Below are 17,476 nucleotides of genomic sequence, written 5' to 3'. Positions count from 1 at the left end.
GGAGCCCCGGAAAGGCTCCTCTCTGCTAGTCCCCCATCTGACCTCACCTCTCTATGCCTGTAGAGTCTCTGGAGCTGATAGCCACAGCAGCAGAGCACTCGAATGCTGCCATCCGCAAAATGGTGAGTGGCCCTTCTAGCCCCTGCCCTTCCTTGGCCACCCACCTGTGGTGTCTCCATCCTGGGGTGGGGGTGTCATGACTTGTGAGCATCTGACAGGAGGCTGGCACCCCAACCGTGCCTTTTGTTCCCTGTCTTCTGCCAGGAGCGAATGCATAAGCTGCTGAAAGTATATGAGCTGTTAGGGGGCGAGGAGGACATTGTCAGCCCCACCAAAGAGCTCATAAAAGAAGGCCACATCCTTAAGCTGTCAGCAAAGAATGGGACCACTCAAGACCGATACCTCATACTAGTAAGTGCCAGGCATGGAATTGTGGGTGGGTCATGCCCCTCCCAACACACACACACACACACACACACACACACACACACACACAGTGACCTGGTACTCACTCAAGACTATACCTCCTTTCATTCCTGAAAGAGGAAAAAAAAGAAAAACAAAGACTATACCTCCTGCTAGCCATTCTCTCCTCTAGTAATGAACTGTATTTTCACTACCTAGCTAGGATTTTTTTTCTCCATTTTACAGATGAAGTAACTAAGCCTTGCAGAGAAGTGACTTGCCCAAGGTTCCCCACTAGGGAGTGTCTTCCACGCCTAGGCTCTTTGCTTGTGACCCCTGTGCCCAATTTGGGCTGTCTTTTCTCCATCTATTGCCTACAGTCCTCAGCAGTAAAGCTTCAGGGCAAGGAGCTGGGCCACATCCCCACTAGGCCCTCCGCACATACATCCCAAACTTTTTCCTTCCTAGTTCAACGACCGCCTCCTTTACTGCGTGCCCAGGCTGCGGCTCCTTGGCCAGAAGTTTAGCGTGCGGGCACGCATTGATGTAGATGGCATGGAGGTGAGCATCCAGGAGGTGGGAAATGGGAACCTAGAGTGGGGCATTGGTGTTGGGAGGAACAAAGATACTGGCTTTGACCCCGAGTCTGTGTGTGTATGTGTGCAGAGGGCTAGGGCCCTGTGGAGTTCAGTGGCCTCACCACGCCCCTTTCTCCCTCCATTCAGCTAAAGGAGAGCTCCAACCTCAATCTGCCTCGAACCTTCCTGGTGTCAGGAAAGCAGCGCTCCCTGGAGCTCCAGGCCAGGTACTTGTCCTTGCCTATGCCTTTCCTCCAGTGCCTACCTCCCTTTTCTTCAGCTATGCTGAGGCATTCCAGGCCCAGAGATTGTTCCAGAGACAGGATGGGCACCTTTCCCCAAAGATGCAGCCTTGCTCTTCAGCGGTGGGGGTGATCCCTAAGGGTTAGACGCCATTTAGATTCAGGGTGAGTACTTCACGATGTGGGGAAATGTGGCACTCCTGCCGGGGGAACCGTTTGGAAAATGAATAAGCTCTCCCTAATTAAAGCAAGAATTTCTTCTGGTGGATTTTGTTAGAGGAGAGAGAAGAATGGGATGCGAAACCCAACATGAATAATACCACCACAAACAGTTTATTGTAGATTCAGAGATCTAAGAGACATAACAATCAAATGCAGTACTTGGTCCATGACAGAAGACTGGTTTGGGATAAAGAGCCCTAAAGGACATTTGTGGGACAATAAGAGAAAATTTGGATGTAAAGCGAACATTAGATATTGAGAAATTATTGCTGTCTTAGGTGTGATAATGGTATGGTGGTTATGCAGGAGAATGGCCTTGTTTTGCAGCAGTGCATGCTGAGGGCTTAGTATCACAATGTCTGTTAATTACTTAAAAGTGGTTCAGCACCCAAAAAATACATATGTAACCATACATACACATTTGCACACATATACATACATACACATACACAGTCATGCACTGTATAACAACATTGTGGTCAATGACAGAGCATATATACACAGTGGCCCCATAAGATTAAAGTACCATATTTTACTATACCTTTTCTTTTCTTTTTTTGAGACAGAGTCTCACTCTGTCACCCAGGAGTGCGGTGGCGTGATCTCAGCTCACTGCAACCTCCGCCTCCCAGGTTCAGGCAATTCTCCTGCCTCAGGCTCCTGAGTAAGTGGGATTACAGGTGCACGCCACCACGCCCATGTAATTTTTGTATTTTTAGTAGAGATAGGGTTTTGCCATATCGTCCAGGCTGGTCTCAAACTCCTGATCTCGAGTGATCTGCCTGCCGTGGCCTCTCAAAGTGCTGAGATTACAGGCATGAGTCACTGCGCCTGGCTTTACTATACCTTTTCTAGGTTTAGATATGTTTACATACCCAAATAATTAGTGTGCTACAAATTGCTACAATATTCAGTACAACTGTAACATGCTTTACAGGTTTGTAGCCTAAGAGCCATAGGCTGTACCTTATAGCCTAGGTGTGTCATAGGCTAGACCATCTAGTGTACTAGTGTCAGTACACTCTCTGATATTCGCACAATGAAATGGTCTAATGACACCTTTCTCAGAACACATCCCCGTGGTTAAGTGACGTGTGACTGTATGTACATATATATGAAGTAAATATGGCAAAATATAAAAAAAAATTGCATCTCTATAGTGGGTATATAGGTATGTATTGTACTTGTGCTATCCTGTTTACTTTTTTGTATGCTTGAAGTTTTTTATAACAAACATTTTAAAATAATAGCATGGGATAATGGCCAGCCATTTAACAGAGGGGCCTTTCATATCCATTTTCTACTTGGATGATTATAATCATAGCTCATATTTCCTGAAGACTTAGCTTTTTGCCAGGTACTGTTTTGAGTGAATGTTAACTTAAAATTTTAAGTCTAAGTTGATTAGTCAAAAGCTTACAAGAGCCCTAGAAGTAGCTACTGTTACCATAAATCTACTTTACAAATGGGGAAACTTAGGTGTAGGACAGTTCTGCATGCAGGGCACACTGGCTCACACCTGTAATCCCAGCACTTTGGGAGGCCCAGGTAGGAGGATCACTTGAGGCCAGGAGTTCAAGACCAGCCTGGGCAACATAACGAGACCTCGCCTCTTAAAAAAAAAAAAGAAAGAAAGAAGAAAGAAAGAAAAAGAATATTTATGTACTTGCCCAAGATCCCAGAGCAAGAAAGGAGCAGAGCTGAGACTGGAGCTCAGGTCATCCAGCCCTGGAGTCCACGTTCCTAACCAATGTCTATGCTGCCTTCTGAGGGCCCAGGTGAAAGGGTATCAGGGTCATGGTGAGGGTCAGAGGATGGATTCATGTCAGTAGATGGCCTGCTTCTGACAGGCTGTGAGAAAGTGAGAAATGACTGGCTGTGACTGTGAGGAGGTGGGAGAGAGAGATGAATGTGAGATAGAGGGTGTCCTCCTGGGGGATGAAGTGAGTCTTGAAGCTTGGGGAGATTGAGAGCCTCAAGGAGGCCTGCAGCAGGGAAAGTGAGAGCAAAGCACATGCCCTGCACATCCAGGGGAGTGACAAGCCACGTGACAGGGACTCATCATCTTCAGAGAGGAAAGGGGCTGCAGTGGGACACTGGGTCCAGAAGGGGCAGCCAAGCAGTGTAGGATTTCCTCCTAGTGGCCGCAGGAAGGCATGGAGGGTTTGCTTTGCTTTGCAGTCACTTTTACTGCCCTTAAAAGAAAACAGAAATTTAATGTAAATTTTCAAATATCCAGAAAAATATAAGTACAAGCACCCAGATGCCCACAACTTAGACAGCTGCTTCTCAACTTTGGCAACCATTGGAATCAGCTGGGGAGCTTTTAAAAATTACGGATGCCTGGGACCCATCTGCAGAGATTCTAATTTAATGGGCTTGGGGGATAGCCTGAACATGGAGAGCTCTAAAAGCTCCCCAGTTGATTTTATTTTAGTTTTTAATTTTTATTTATTTTTGAGACGGAGTCTCGCTCTGTCGCCCAGGCCAGAGTGCAGTGGTGCGATCTCGGCTCACTGCAACCTCCGCCTCCTGGGTTCAAGCAATTCTCCTGCCTTAGCCTCCTGAGTAGCTGGGACTACAGGTGCATGCCACTGCACCCGGCTACTTTTTGTATTTTCAGTAGAGACGGGGTTTCGCCATGTTGGCCAGGCTGGTCTCGAACTCCTGACCTCGTGATCTGCCCGGCTCGGCCTCCCAAAGTGCTGGGATTACAGGCATGAGCCGCCACACCTGGTCCCCAGGTGATTTTAATGTGTGTATCAGGGTGTACAACCACTTATTTAAGAGTCAACAACTATTGACATTAAATGTCTTTTGCTGAACCATTTTAAAGTAAATTACAAATATCAGGACCCTATACACTTCAGCATGAACAGCCAAAAAAAACACTACTGTAGTTTTTTTTTTTTTTTTTTTTTTTTTTTTTTTTTTTGAGATAGGGTCTCTCCCTGTCATCCAGCCTAGAGTGCAGTAGCATGATCATGGCTCCCTGCAGCCTCAAGAGACTCCTGGGTTCAAGTGATCCTCCTGCCTCAGCCTCCCAAGTAGCTGGGAATACAAGCATATGCCACCATGCCCAGCTAATTTTTGTATTTTTTGTAGAGATGAGGTCTCACTATGTTGCCCAGGCTGGTCTTGAACTCCTGGCCTCAAGCGATCCTCCCGCTTCAGCCTCCCAAAGTGCTGAGACAACAGGTATGAGCCACCACTCCCGGCCTATTGTGGCTCTTAAAAATAAAAAGCAACACTTGTTCACTTCTAAGCAATTATAAATTAGAAAATATAGATAAATAAAATAATTTTTTATTTGAGTCACAGTTTCTCTCTTGTTGCCCAGGCTGGAGTGGCAGCAGTAGCGCCATCTTGGCTCACTGCAAGCTCCGCCTCCCAGGTTCAAGTGATTCTCCTGCCTCAGCCTCCCAAGTAGCTGGGATTATAGGCTCTCGCCACCACACCCGGCCAATTTTTGTATTTTCAGTAGAGACGGGGTTTTGCCATGCCATGTTGGCTAGGCTGACCTCAGGTGATCCACCTGCCTCGGCCTCCCAAAGTGCTGGGATTACAGGCGTAAGCCACCGCACCTGGCCAATAAAATAATTTTTTAAAAGAATACGATCAGAATAGGGCAGGCGCGGTAGCTCATGCCTGTAATCCCTACACTTTGGGAGGCTGAGGAGAGAGGATCACCTGAGGTCAGGAGTTTCAAGACAAGCCTGGTGAACATGGCAAAACCCCGTCTCTACTGAAAATACAAAAATTAGCCAGGCGTGGTGGCACACACCTGTAATCCCAGCTACTTGGGAGGCTGAGGCTGGAGAATGGCTTGAATCTGGAAGGCTGAGGTTGCAGTGAGCCGAGATCATGCCACTGCACTCCAGCCTGAGTGACAGAGCGAGACTCCGTCTCAAAAAAAAAAAAAAAAAGAATACAATCAGAATAAGGTGATTGCAGTGCAGTGCAGAGCAGATAGAAGAGTCAGGGAAGGAAGACAAAGGGAAGGAGAACTCACACTGATTGAGCATCGAGTGTGCCAGACATTGTGCTGAGCACTGTACACGTTACCTCAGTTACTGCTCAGAACCCAGAGAGTGATAATCATTATCTCCATTTTACAAATGAAAAAAAAAACTACCCTCTTTTCTCAAACTTGACATCCCAGCAACAGAGAATATTTTTTTCTTTTTTGAGACAGAGTCTCACTCTGTCGCCCAGGCTGGAGTGCAGTGGGACGATCTCCGCTCACTGCAACCTCCACCTCCTGGGCTCAAGCGATTCTCATGCCTCAGCCCCCTGAGTAGCTGGGACTACAGGCATGAGCCATCACGCCCAGCTAATTTCTGTATTTTTAGTAGAGACAGAATTTCGCCAGGCTGGTCTCCAACTCCTGACCTCAAGTGATCCACCCGCCTTGACCTCCCAAAGTGCTGGGATTACAGGCGTGAGCCACCCACACCTGGCCAACTGATAATTATTGACATGGTTTCTTTTATGTTCTATATTCTCTCCCATACATTTCACCCTTACCCCTCTACCTGAGGCCTAGCACCTACTTGAAAAGTCCTCACCCAAACTTCAGACTGGGGCATGTCCCCTCCTCTGGGCTCCTTGGCCTTATTTTCACCATCATCTCCCTGTATTGTCCCTGTCTATTTCCTCTACTGGACCATGAGCTTCTTGAGGGCAGGGTCCTCTCTGAAGCTCAAGTTCTTAGCACAGGGTCTGGAAAGTATTAATAATCGTTGAATAAATAAACCCAGGCAGATTATGTGACTTGCCCAAGGTCATATAAATAATAGGTGAAGAAGAGGAGGGTCAAACCCAGGTCTTTGTGACTCCAAAACACCTGCTCTTCCACTCCAATTGCTTTTTGTGGGCCTGCCTAACCAAACATCTTTCTTTTTTATTCCCCACCCCAAGGACTGAGGAGGAGAAGAAAGACTGGGTCCAGGTAACATCCAAGGTTCTGTGGTAGGGGGCTAGAAGAGTATTAACAATCTCCTAGGGGTTGATGGATTCTCCCTCAAAACTCACATCTAACCAGAATGGTCCCAGACACCTTTCAACAAACTTTACTATCCCCATTTTACAGATAAGCAAACTGAGGTGCAGAGGTTGAGCAGAAACTCACAAACTCTTCTTTTAGGAAGCTGATTTCTCTGAGGGTGTGTAAGGTGAGGGTGTCAAGCTCTGTAAAATCTTAAGCCCAGAAGGTGGCCAAGAAAGCCACCTGAGGTTTTTCAGCCACCACTCCCCCTCCCCCATTTTACACTTGTAACACTGAGACCTGGATTTGGGAGGGGATTTGTTCAGTCATCCACCTACCAGCGACAGAGCTGGGTCTGAAACCCAGCTTTTCTAAGTTCAGGCTAGGGTATAGGAAGGTGAGGTGAAGGTAGAAATGGGTGGTTTGTGGGGTGATCTGACTTCTCATTTCTTAAACCTCCTCCCCAGGCCATCAACTCCACCCTCCTGAAGCATGAACAGACGCTGGAGACCTTCAAACTGTTGAACTCAACAAACAGGGAAGATGAAGACACCCCGCCCAACTCTCCAGTAAGAGTCCCTGCCCTCTTTCCCCTGTACTGGGACCCCTTCCAGACTTTCAAATCCCCACCTGACCTTTAGATGATCCTCTCCCCTTCCCAGAGGGTAATGACCAGAGAGGCAATGCATGACCTCAGAAGCAGTCTTCCATTGGTAGGGCCACAGAGAAATCATTGGGGAAACTGAGGCCCAGAAAGTATAATAGAAATGACTTGTCTTCAGTAGCACAGTAGCTAGGAGCAGAGCCAGGACTTAAAGGCAGGTCTTCTGAATGTGGCTGCTCCCCCTACCCCCAGCCCATCCCCACCCCATGATAATCCAAGCCTTGGAGGAGGAACAAGGGCTGGCTGGACTGGGTTGGGGAGTAGCTGTCTCTGACCTGAGACCTGGCCCTCCCCACAGAACGTGGATCTTGGGAAGCGGGCACCTACACCCATCCGGGAAAAGGAAGTCACCATGTGCATGCGCTGCCAGGAGCCCTTCAATTCTATCACCAAACGCAGGCACCACTGCAAGGCCTGCGGGCATGTGAGTGTTGGGAGGCAGGGGCAGAGCTAGGGAGGGGACAGCCTGGCAGCCCAAAGGCCCACTGCAGAGTGGGTACCCTCCAAGTGGTGGGAGGCCGCAAGTCTGCTGTGGGAGTTGGTATGCTGAAGGGAAGACCCGCTGGAATCAGGCTGCTCTTGCCCACTTGCCACCCCAGGTGGTTTGTGGGAAGTGCTCCGAGTTCCGGGCCCGCCTCGTCTATGACAACAACCGCTCCAACCGTGTGTGCACTGATTGCTATGTGGCCTTGCACGGGGTGCCTGGGAGCAGTCCAGCCTGCAGCCAGCACACACCCCAGCGCCGGAGGTCCATCCTGGAGGTAAGAGCCAGGCCCCTGACTAAGTCTCCCACAGTGGGCAAATGGGCTCCAACTCTACCCAGTGAGACTGAGGAGGTCCGAGTAGCTGGGAAACAGTAGTGATCAAGGGACCCAGGCTTGGAGTGAGTAAAATGAGGACAAGAGCGAATGAAAGACAGTCATCTTTAAGTACTTAGACATTTAATCCCCACAGTAACTAATCTGCTCATGCTATTGTTCTCTTTTACAAACGAGGAAACTGAGGCCCAGAGGGGTCATTTGCCCAAATTACACAGCAAATAAGTGGCAGCACTGGATTTTTTTTTTTTTAATTAAAAAATTGGCCGGGCGTGGTGGCTCATGCCTGTAATCCCAGAACTTTGGGAGGCTGAGGCAGGCGGATCATCTGAGGTTGGGAGTTCAGGACCAGCCTGACCAACATGGAGAAACCCCGTCTCTACTAAAAACACAAAACTAGCCAGGCAAGGTGGCACATGCCTGTAATCCCAGCTACTCGGGAAGGCTGAGGCAGGCGAATTGCTTGAACCTGGGAAGCGGAGGTTGCAGTGAGCCAAGATCGCGCCATTGTACTCCAGCCTGGGCAACAAGAGCGAAACTCCGTCTCAAAAAAAAAAAAAAAAAAATTAAAAATTGTCTTCTGTTACTACAAAGTGTAGGGTAAGTAAAACAATATAAACAAAAAATAATAAAATACCATATCCCTTCTACCCAAAAGTTAACCACTGTTAGGGCTTATCCTATCTTTCTAGGCATATATGCACAAACACACATTTTGGAGGTTTTTAAAAAATAAATCTAGGTATTTATTTAACACTTAAAAGAGTACTTACCCTGTGCCAGCAACTATTCTAAGCACTTTGCATATATTAATTCATTTAATTCTCACATCAGCCCTCTTTGCTCTCCTTCCAAGTCAATACATTTTCATCTAGAGCTGGGATTCTAAGCCAGACTTCATTAACCACCCACATACCCCCTTAAAACCACAATGCTAGATTACCTCTCACTGAGTGTAGAAAATGGATGAGTGATGAAAGACAGAAGAAAACATGAGGCCTAAATGTGTGAATGGCTTGAGGAATGAATGTCTGACTGAGATCTACACACTCCTTCCACTGGCCAGTAGAGGCAGCAGCCGTTGCCCAAATGAGGCAGACAAACCTAGCTTTGAATCTTAGCTCTAGCTGATTCACTGGGTGGCACTGGACAAATCACTCCTGCCGCCTGAGCTTGAGCGTCTTCATCTGAGATGGGAATAGCAGTCCCTACACTGAGGAGGCATTAAAGCCAGGAGGAGCCAGGCTAGGCCTTCTGTCAACATCGATGTCCTGTGTCTCTGGCCACAGAAACAGGCCTCGGTGGCTGCGGAGAACAGTGTCATCTGCAGCTTCCTGCACTACATGGAGAAGGGTGGCAAAGGATGGCACAAGGCATGGTTCGTGGTCCCTGAAAATGAACCTTTGGTGCTGTATATCTACGGAGCCCCTCAGGTATGCATCCTACTCCTTTGGGTCCTTTCAGCCACCTGGCAAAGCCAGGGTACCCCCTTACCTCCAGTCATTGACCTCTCCTTGGCTTTGGAAGATAAGGTGAGACTATCTCTAAGAGGAAATCAGAACCCCAACCCTTGAGAGACAATGACTGGCTAGAGACAAAGAGTGGTTGTGGTATGTAGGGAAAACCAGGTTGAGTTGTGGGCCTGGCTTCCTGGAAGGAGTAGAGATGGGGAACTGCTAGGTCCAATTTGGAGTGGGTAAGAGTATGCAGATGGGGCCAAGCACGGTGGCTCACGCCTATAATCCCAGCACTGTGAGAGGCCGAGGCAGGTGGATCACCTGAGATCAGGAGTTCAAGAACAGCCTGGCCAACATGGTGAAATCCCTTCTGTACTAAAAATACAAAAATTAGCCTGGCATGGTGACGTGTACCTGTAGTCCCAGCTACTCAGGAAACTGAGGCAGGAGAATTGCTTGAACCCGGGAGGTGGAGGTTGCAGTAAGCCAAGTTCATGCCACTGCACTCCAGCCTGGGCAACAGGGCAAGAGTCTCAAAAAAATAAAATAAAAAGTATGCAGATAGAGGCAATAGCATAGACAAAGGCCTGAAAACATTATTTGGTATGCTAAAGAGATTAGCCCAGCAGTTTTGTGGGAAGAGGCAGGGGCGGGGGGGAGACAGGTATTTAAACCAGCCTGCATTTTAGCCCCAGTTCTGACATGTTCCTGTTGATAACACTGGAGCCACGGAAGGTTCCTGAGTAGGGGAAGAAGACAAGAGCATATGCAAAACCAGTTAGAAGCTGGGGCAGGGGGAAAGGTCTAGCCCCAAGGTGGCCCCAGCTCTGTCCCTCCTCCCCGCAGGATGTGAAAGCCCAGCGCAGCCTGCCCCTCATTGGCTTCGAGGTGGGACCACCCGAGGCAGGGGAGCGGCCTGACAGAAGGCATGTCTTCAAGATTACCCAGAGCCACCTCAGCTGGTACTTCAGCCCTGAGACAGAGGAACTACAGCGACGCTGGATGGCTGTGCTTGGCCGGGCGGGCCGAGGGGACACGTTCTGCCCGGGGCCCACACTGTCTGAGGACAGGGAGATGGAGGAGGCACCGGTGGCTGCTTTAGGAGCCACTGCTGAACCCCCCGAATCCCCCCAGACCCGAGACAAGACCTAGAGGGTTTGGGGCAAACTGGGAGCCCCCACCCCACACTCTAGCTGCCCATGTCTGATCGGGGGCTCTAGCCCCTTCCCTCCCAGCTCAGTCAATACTTGAACTCCCATCACGGGCACTTTCAATCCCGAATGCTGGGTCTTGGGTTTTTTAATTCATCTTTTCACAAAACGTGGGCTTTTAAAAAATATATTCCTACAGTGATGTTAATTTTTATTAATCCCTGTCCCCAGAGAGGGTGGGAGCCACTGCTAGACCCACCTGAATTAGGTCGTTTTTCTCCCTCATCCCTCAATACCCTAGCACAGATCCTGCCTCCACCCAATTCCCCACAAAGCACCAGAGGTAGGAGACCTGGATTCAACTGCCAGCTCTGCCACTGACCCTGGGGCCCCGACCCACCCCTGCCTCCTCAGCCAGTGTCTTCACACGTACAACTCCACGTGGGGTGGCAACTAGACCTCTCCTGCCTCTCCCATGGCTTACAGCTTCGACCCGGCCCCAAGGCTACCCAGTATTTTATCGTCCAGACCCATGGCAGGGCCACCGGGCAGGACAGGGGAACGGGGGGAAGACAATGGATACTCGTTTTTTTTGTTTTTTTTTTTTTTTAAAGAAAAATACAGTTTATTTCAGGCTTACAGTAACTTTCATAGCACTGCTGTGCTCCGTTCGTCCATCTGTTTGGTTGTCCGAAGTACCAGGCTGCTAGGGTGGGCTCAGAAAACCGCTCCCTTGTAAACTCTGAAGCTCAGCTCCCAGAAGGTGGATTTGAAGGCTACTCCTCACAGGTCAAGCCACAGGTTAAGCAGTAAGGTATTATTTATTAAGATCTTAAGCCTCACTCCTGAACTCAAATGGGATGGGATAAGGAGTAAGGAAAGAGGTTACAGGAGACAGAAAGCAAAGCCCAGCCCTTCCAAGCTCACCACCTAGCCAAGGTCTTCGAATTCCTGAGGGAACCCAGGGCTGGAGGCTGGGCTGCAGGAAGGCAGCATTCCTGGGAGGTTCCAAGTTCTGGGCAGGGGTACAGAGTTGTTGCGTGTGTGGGGGGTGGGGTAAGGGAAAGGCTCCAGAGCTACTTTCGTTCACATCTTCACCTATTCTCCCTTCCACTTGCATGTTCATCTCACATTCCTGACCCAGCCAGCCCCCTATCACTGAGTACTGCTGCTGCTGCTGGTCCTGTCCTCCCCAAATCCACCTGCCCACCGTCCACTGGCATCTAGATCCTCCTCCAGCCACACCCACACTCACTCGTCCCCTTCCTCACAATGACTGCACCCAAAAGACACTGTACTGGGGAACCCGGCTTCGTCACTCAGATGTTAACTAAAGGCCCAAGGGAATGTGCTGGACAAGGTCCCCCCACCCCCAAGACCAAGGACCCTAGGGTTTCCTTGCCCTGGAGGGAGCTAGACAGGGGAACAGGGGAGAGGGTAGAGATGGGGTAACCAGTCCACAGGTCTACAATCCTCAAAAAAAAAAAAAACCCTACAGACAACTCTCAGAACTAGCAAATAAGGGCCCAAAGCCATTTCCAACCATGCCCACTCATTTTTTTCTCCGGACAATGGTCCAGCCATCTTCCACTATATCCTCTTCCTTAATAGTCTGAGCGTCTGGATCAGAGGGTTCAGGCTGGGAGCAGACCCCATCTGTAGCAGCCCCATCATTCGTAGCTGTGACCTGGAGGGGAGATTTAAAAGAGAGCTGAATACACTGGCCACTGGAAACCCAGGCTCTGCTCCAGTTTTTCCAGGATTGGCTGTGTAACTTTAGGAAACTTCCCTGCCCTCTTTGGATACCACTACTATCACCAACCACCACCATCCCCTTATCACTTCCCTGTGAATCTAGCTGCTCTCCCAGAAAATTGAAAACATCTGCATCCCCAACCCAGAGGGCACCCACTTCACCTCCATCTCTTCCACACTGTCCACATCATCTTCATCCTCATCAGTCTCTTTAGCTGTCTTAAGTGCAGTGGCTGTGACCTTGCATTTTCTTTGAGTGATGCGAGAGGCCATCTCCCTCAGAGCAGCCCCGTCACCCCTCTGGAAGTGGTGGAACATGGTCTGCAGTTGCTGGCTCACCTACCAAGAAAATATTCAACCAGTTTGGATTTTCCAGAGAATCTACTATACAAACAGCCCATTTTGAAGCAACAGTCGGGAGTAGGTTGGATATTTCCAGAAGAGAACAGGGCTCTTTCCTCCCCAAGGAATTAACCAATGAAGCAACCACATATGAAGGGCTCAAATGAGGGCCTAACGCATGACATGAGGGCCTAAAGCAGCAAAAGAGGGCCTAACTAGCAGGGAAGGCTCTAGAACTGGGCTTTGAAAGAAAGAAGATGTAAAAGGGAAGGTAATCTTATTGGGGAGCCAAAATGGATCTGGACTGGCCTGACCTGCCCTTGGGATGGAGGTGAGGAACAGGCCTGGATGGGAATGATGTATAGAAAGAAATAAAAGAAGGCAGGGTTTGGAAAGGCCACACTTGTTCCTCTAGGCAACAGAGAGTCACAGTCAAGAGTTTTGGCCCAAAACAGACAGTTGGGGAGAAGAAAGACTGCAGGTAGGGAGACTGCAGTTGTGCCCATGGTAAGCTCACCTGGGGCAGACTCCCATCTTCCACGACTGTATCAAACTCATTGGTCAACAGCTCTCCAAGGAAGTCTTCCACCTCATCTAGCTCCAAGTCAGCTAAGTAGAAAAGGACAGGGCCCTTGAGTCAAAGACCAGCCAACTTCATCACCCCTGCCCACTGCTCTTCAATATCTACTTGGTGGATCTGCAACTTGGGTGGGTAAAGGCACAGTAAGCCTTTTATCTGCTAAAGTGTTCTGCATTCCAGGTTTTAACATAGTTTTTTAAGAACCACTAAATATTAATACCTCATTTCCAATCTCTTCCATCCTGCCTTTTATCTGCTAAAGTGTTCTGCATTCCGGGTTTTAACATAAGTTTTTAAAGAACCACTAAATATTAATACCTCATTTCCAATCTCTTCCTACCAAGGCCTCTTTCCACAACTCCTAGCCCTACACTCACCCTCTTTCATCTGGCCTATTCTAACTAGCCTTCCCTCTATGAGACCTTGAGCAAGCTACTTCTTTCTGAGCCTCAGTTTTCTCATCTGTAAAGTGGGGCTAATGGTGGCCTCCTCAAAGGCCTGTTAGGAGGAACCATCCAACACAATGCCTAGCACAGTGAAGATCCATAATCCATGTTAATTTGTGTCATGTAAAAGCTGAAGTTTTTGAAGTGTAGAGAACCTTCACAACTGTGGTTCCACTGATAAAAAGAAGCCACAGACCAATGGGATAGTTAAGAAGAAATGGACATAGTAATTCCAATGATGAAATCACCATAGCCTTGACACTGACATCCTACTGTGTGACTCTGACCGAGCCACCTTCCTCTCTGGGCTTCAGTTACCTATGGGCCTACGCTCTACTTTTTCTGAATTAGAGAGTATCTCAAGAAAGTCTTCCACAAAGCTCCTAGCCCTCTCCCCTCTATGTGCTTTCCCTGGGAGAGCTCATCCACACTCTTGGTTTTGCCTACCACTCAAACTTAATATCCCCCAAATTTATCTCCAACTGAGACTACTCTGTGACTGAACATTTCACAGATGCCGCAAATCCTCCATATCCAAAGCCAGACTCATCACCTTACTCTTTGAACCTGCTTCGCATCCTCCAGGGTTCCTCTACTCCGTGAAAAGACACCTAATCCACCCATCAACTCAAACCAGGAACTTGCCTCTTTTTCCCTCCCTGTCTACAGCCAACCAATCTCCAAGGCCCTATTCCACCCCTTCTTTTCCATGCCTGTTGCCACTGTCCTACTTCAGGCCTCATCAGTGTCCAGACAAAAACAGCATTCTCATTAGTCTTTCCCTCTCCAGGCTATGCTTCATACTGATTACTTCCGGAACTTTCTAGCCAGCAAATCCCACCCTATTTCTCACCTTAGAACCTGCCCACGAATTTTTACCACCTACTGCCGTGTTTCATAGTTTGCCTTTGAGAAATATCTGTTCTGCTGGGTCTTAAGGGACACTATCCATAGAAAGCTAATGAGAAACAAAAGCAAACAGGTTTTTTAGTGGTTCTTATTCTTACCCAAGCCTTTAATATGTTCATGAGTGTTGAGACTTTTCAGTGGGAGCAGAAGAAAAGAGTTTTTCTTACATAACGTGACTGGAGAAGCTTCTTCACTGAACATCTAACAGGACTAGTTAGCATGAATTTTGGCAAACACTGGCCTAAATGATAAAATCAAAGGCACATAAGGGCTTCCATGTCTTATGCTTTTCAGGGGGGCTTCCCATACCCCAGCTTCATTCTCTACCACTCCTCCACCCACCCCCATGCACACACACCCATACTCCAATACTGAGCTCCCTGCTACTTTCCAAATATAACACATTATACCCTCATGCCACAGAACTTGAGTATTGCTGTCTCTCTGCTTCCCCCACCTAGTTAACTCCTTCTCATTAAGATCCAGCCCAATTCACCACCTCCACTGAGAACCTGTCTCCCCAGCCTGTTACCCCATGCACACTGAGCTCCTCTTTATCAGAAAATCTATCAATGTTGTAACTATTTACGTGTGTGGATCCTCACTGGATAGTATACTTTCTTGAGAGAGATGACTGTGCCTAATGTCATCTCCAAAGCTAGAAATTGAATGAAGGCTTTTTTTAAAACCATACTATGCAACAGGCCCTCTACTGGGCCTCTTGTTCTTGTATATCCCTCAAGACAAGCCTACAGTGAAGATCTTTGCTGTCCAAACAGCCACAGGTGGTTACTGAGGGCTTGAAATATGGCTAGGCCAAATCGAAATGTGCTAAAACTGTAAAATACCAGATTTTGAAAACAATACTAAAAAATGTAAAATATCTCAATGTTTTATACCGATTACATGTTGAAATATTTCGTATACAATATTGGTTTCATCTGCTTTTTGCTTTATTAAAGTGGCTACTAAAAAATTTAAATTACATGTGACTAGCATAATATTTCTACTGTACAGCGCTGTGGTGGATACTTTTATACGCATTTTAGGAACAAGGAAACGGAGTCTCAGGGAGGTAAATTGCCTTGTCCAGAGTAATCCCACGAGTCAGTGGCACAGCCCGTAAAGCACTGGAATCCAGGATTCTGACTCCAAAAACTGAATTCATTCCACCTCGCCTTTAGGTACCAATCCACAACTGCTCGAGAGGAAATGCAGGCTCTGCGGGATGGGGCTCCTCTCCACACCCCCACACAGGCGGGTCGCAGCGCCTCACATTCACTCACCATTGCGCATGAAGTAATCCTCCACTGCACCCCCCAGCCACTTGGCCTTCTCCTGGCTGTGCACACCCCCGAAGCCATTCTCCACAGCGATCTGTAAACACAGGTCCAAGCCCATCACGTCAACTTGGGAGCAGACTTGGAGTTGCCTGGAGGCCGCTTACGCCGCCCAGCCAACTCCTCTTACGCCGCCTAGCCAAGCCTCAGGCACCTAGCCCAACCAACTCCTGTTCTGCCCCTGGCCCTAACCTTGACCTTGCCCTGGCCCCAACCTTGACCTTGCCCTGGTCCCACTGACCTGCAAGGCCGGCCAGGCCTCCAGGGCCGCGCAGACCCCAGCCCGGAAAAGAGCTCGCGCATCTTCTGCAGCGCCCGCCATTATCCGGCCCCGGTCCACGTGACGTCCCGGCGGCCCAATCCCTCCGTAGCTCGGCCCAGGCAGAATGAGACGCAAGCCGAGCCTGAGAACACAGGATTCTCTTTTCCGCAGACCTGGCAGCAAGACTAGAGCAAAAGAAAAATCTGTCAGAGCGATCAATGACACCACCAGAGTCACTCACTTCAATCAAAGGACACCAGACCTGAAGGACGTGTGGGGCCATGGTTTCCGGATCCGTGGGTACTGCGGAGGAAATATGTGGGGAACTTATTACAGATACAGATTCTAGGCCCTGGGGCAGAGGACTCAGTGAGTATAGCCTTAAAACTCTGCATTTAAAAAAAGCATCTTAACATCTGCATAGAATACTGCGACAAACAACAGTAAAATACAATGAGCTCTCCCTATGGGGGGCGGTCCACATCCGTGAATTCAACCAACCTCAGATGGAAAATATTCAGGAAAAAAAATGCATCTGCACTGAACATGTACATACTTTTTTCTTGATATTATTCCCCTAAACAATACAGTATAACAACTATATACATAGCATTTACACTTTATTAGGCATTATAAGTAACCTGGAAATTATTTATTTATTTATTTATTTTTATTTATTTATTTATTTTTGAGACTGAGTGTCACTCCGTGGCCCAGGCTGGAGTGCAGTGGCGCCATCTCGGCTGACTGCAACCTCCACCTCCCGGTTTCAAGCAATTCTCGTGCCTCAGCCTCCGGAGTATCTGAGATTACAGGTGCCCACCACCACTCCCGGCTAATTTTTGTGTTTTTAGTAGAGACAGGTTTCGCCATGTTGCCCAGGCTGGTCTCGAACTCCTGGGCTTAATCCACTTGCCTAGGCCTCCCAAATTGCTGGGATTATTTATAGACGTGAGTCACACCTGGAAATAATTTAAAGCACACAGTAGGATATTCATAGGTTATACGCAAATACTATGTCATTTTATATCAGAGACTTGAGCATCCATGAATTTTGGTGTTCTCCGGAGGTCGTGGAACCAGTCTCCCACAGATACCCAGGGATAACTGTACGTTTTTCTGAAGTGCACAAGAACATTCTCCAGAACAGATCATACACTAGGCCATACAGTAGGCCTCAATAGATTTAACAGGATTGAACATACAAAGTATGTTGTCTGACCACAATGGAAAGAAGTTAAAAATCAGTAAAAATAAACTTACAAAATTCACAAACATGTGGAAATTAACACACTGCTAAGCAACAAATGGGTCAAAG

General features: G+C 48.1%; 2 protein-coding genes across 8 annotated transcripts in view; one reads left to right on the top strand and one right to left on the bottom strand.

Annotated features, from left to right (window-relative positions):
* The window catches only part of FGD1 (FYVE, RhoGEF and PH domain containing 1), a 52,165-nt gene extending 40,996 nt beyond the window's left edge, over positions 1-11,169 (top strand). For all 3 annotated transcript variants that reach the window (XM_002806251.4, XM_028841995.2, XM_028841996.2), the window contains exons 9-18: positions 64-122; positions 265-411; positions 874-966; positions 1,131-1,210; positions 6,368-6,398; positions 6,902-7,003; positions 7,397-7,522; positions 7,698-7,859; positions 9,206-9,349; positions 10,220-11,169. In XM_002806251.4, coding sequence (XP_002806297.2) covers positions 64-122; positions 265-411; positions 874-966; positions 1,131-1,210; positions 6,368-6,398; positions 6,902-7,003; positions 7,397-7,522; positions 7,698-7,859; positions 9,206-9,349; positions 10,220-10,525 — 1,250 coding nt within the window. In that variant the 3' untranslated portion in view covers positions 10,526-11,169. The remainder of the gene's footprint in view (positions 1-63; positions 123-264; positions 412-873; positions 967-1,130; positions 1,211-6,367; positions 6,399-6,901; positions 7,004-7,396; positions 7,523-7,697; positions 7,860-9,205; positions 9,350-10,219) is intronic.
* Positions 11,170-11,326: 157 nt separating this feature from the next.
* On the bottom strand, positions 11,327-16,238 carry TSR2 (TSR2 ribosome maturation factor). Of its 5 annotated transcripts, none has more exons than XM_077987651.1 (5): positions 16,138-16,238; positions 15,735-15,933; positions 13,139-13,230; positions 12,442-12,618; positions 11,327-12,211 (listed from the first exon to the last, which is right to left on the bottom strand). In XM_077987651.1, exons 4-5 carry the CDS (start codon positions 12,595-12,597, stop codon positions 12,077-12,079), a joined length of 291 nt encoding a protein of 96 aa, XP_077843777.1. In that variant the 5' UTR covers positions 12,598-12,618; positions 13,139-13,230; positions 15,735-15,933; positions 16,138-16,238; the 3' UTR covers positions 11,327-12,076.
* Positions 16,239-17,476: the final 1,238 nt, after the last annotated feature.

This window comes from Macaca mulatta, chromosome X (assembly GCF_049350105.2).
Source record: "Macaca mulatta isolate MMU2019108-1 chromosome X, T2T-MMU8v2.0, whole genome shotgun sequence".
Lineage (NCBI taxonomy): Eukaryota > Metazoa > Chordata > Mammalia > Primates > Cercopithecidae > Macaca > Macaca mulatta.
The sequence above is the reverse complement of the archived record's forward strand: the minus strand, read 5'-3'. Positions and strand labels throughout refer to the sequence as shown.

Excerpts from the sequence above, each read along its gene's own strand:
- TSR2 (XM_077987650.1), bottom strand. The coding sequence starts at position 16,218 with ATGGCGGGCGCTGCAGAAGATGCGCGAGCTCTTTTCCGGGCTGGGGTC. Across the intron at positions 13,231-15,842 it reads GGATTACTTCATGCGCAATG|CTGACTTGGAGCTAGATGAG; the intron begins GTGAGTGAATGT and ends TTTTCTACTTAG. Across the intron at positions 12,212-12,441 it reads ACAGTGTGGAAGAGATGGAG|GTCACAGCTACGAATGATGG; the intron begins GTGAAGTGGGTG and ends TCTCCCCTCCAG.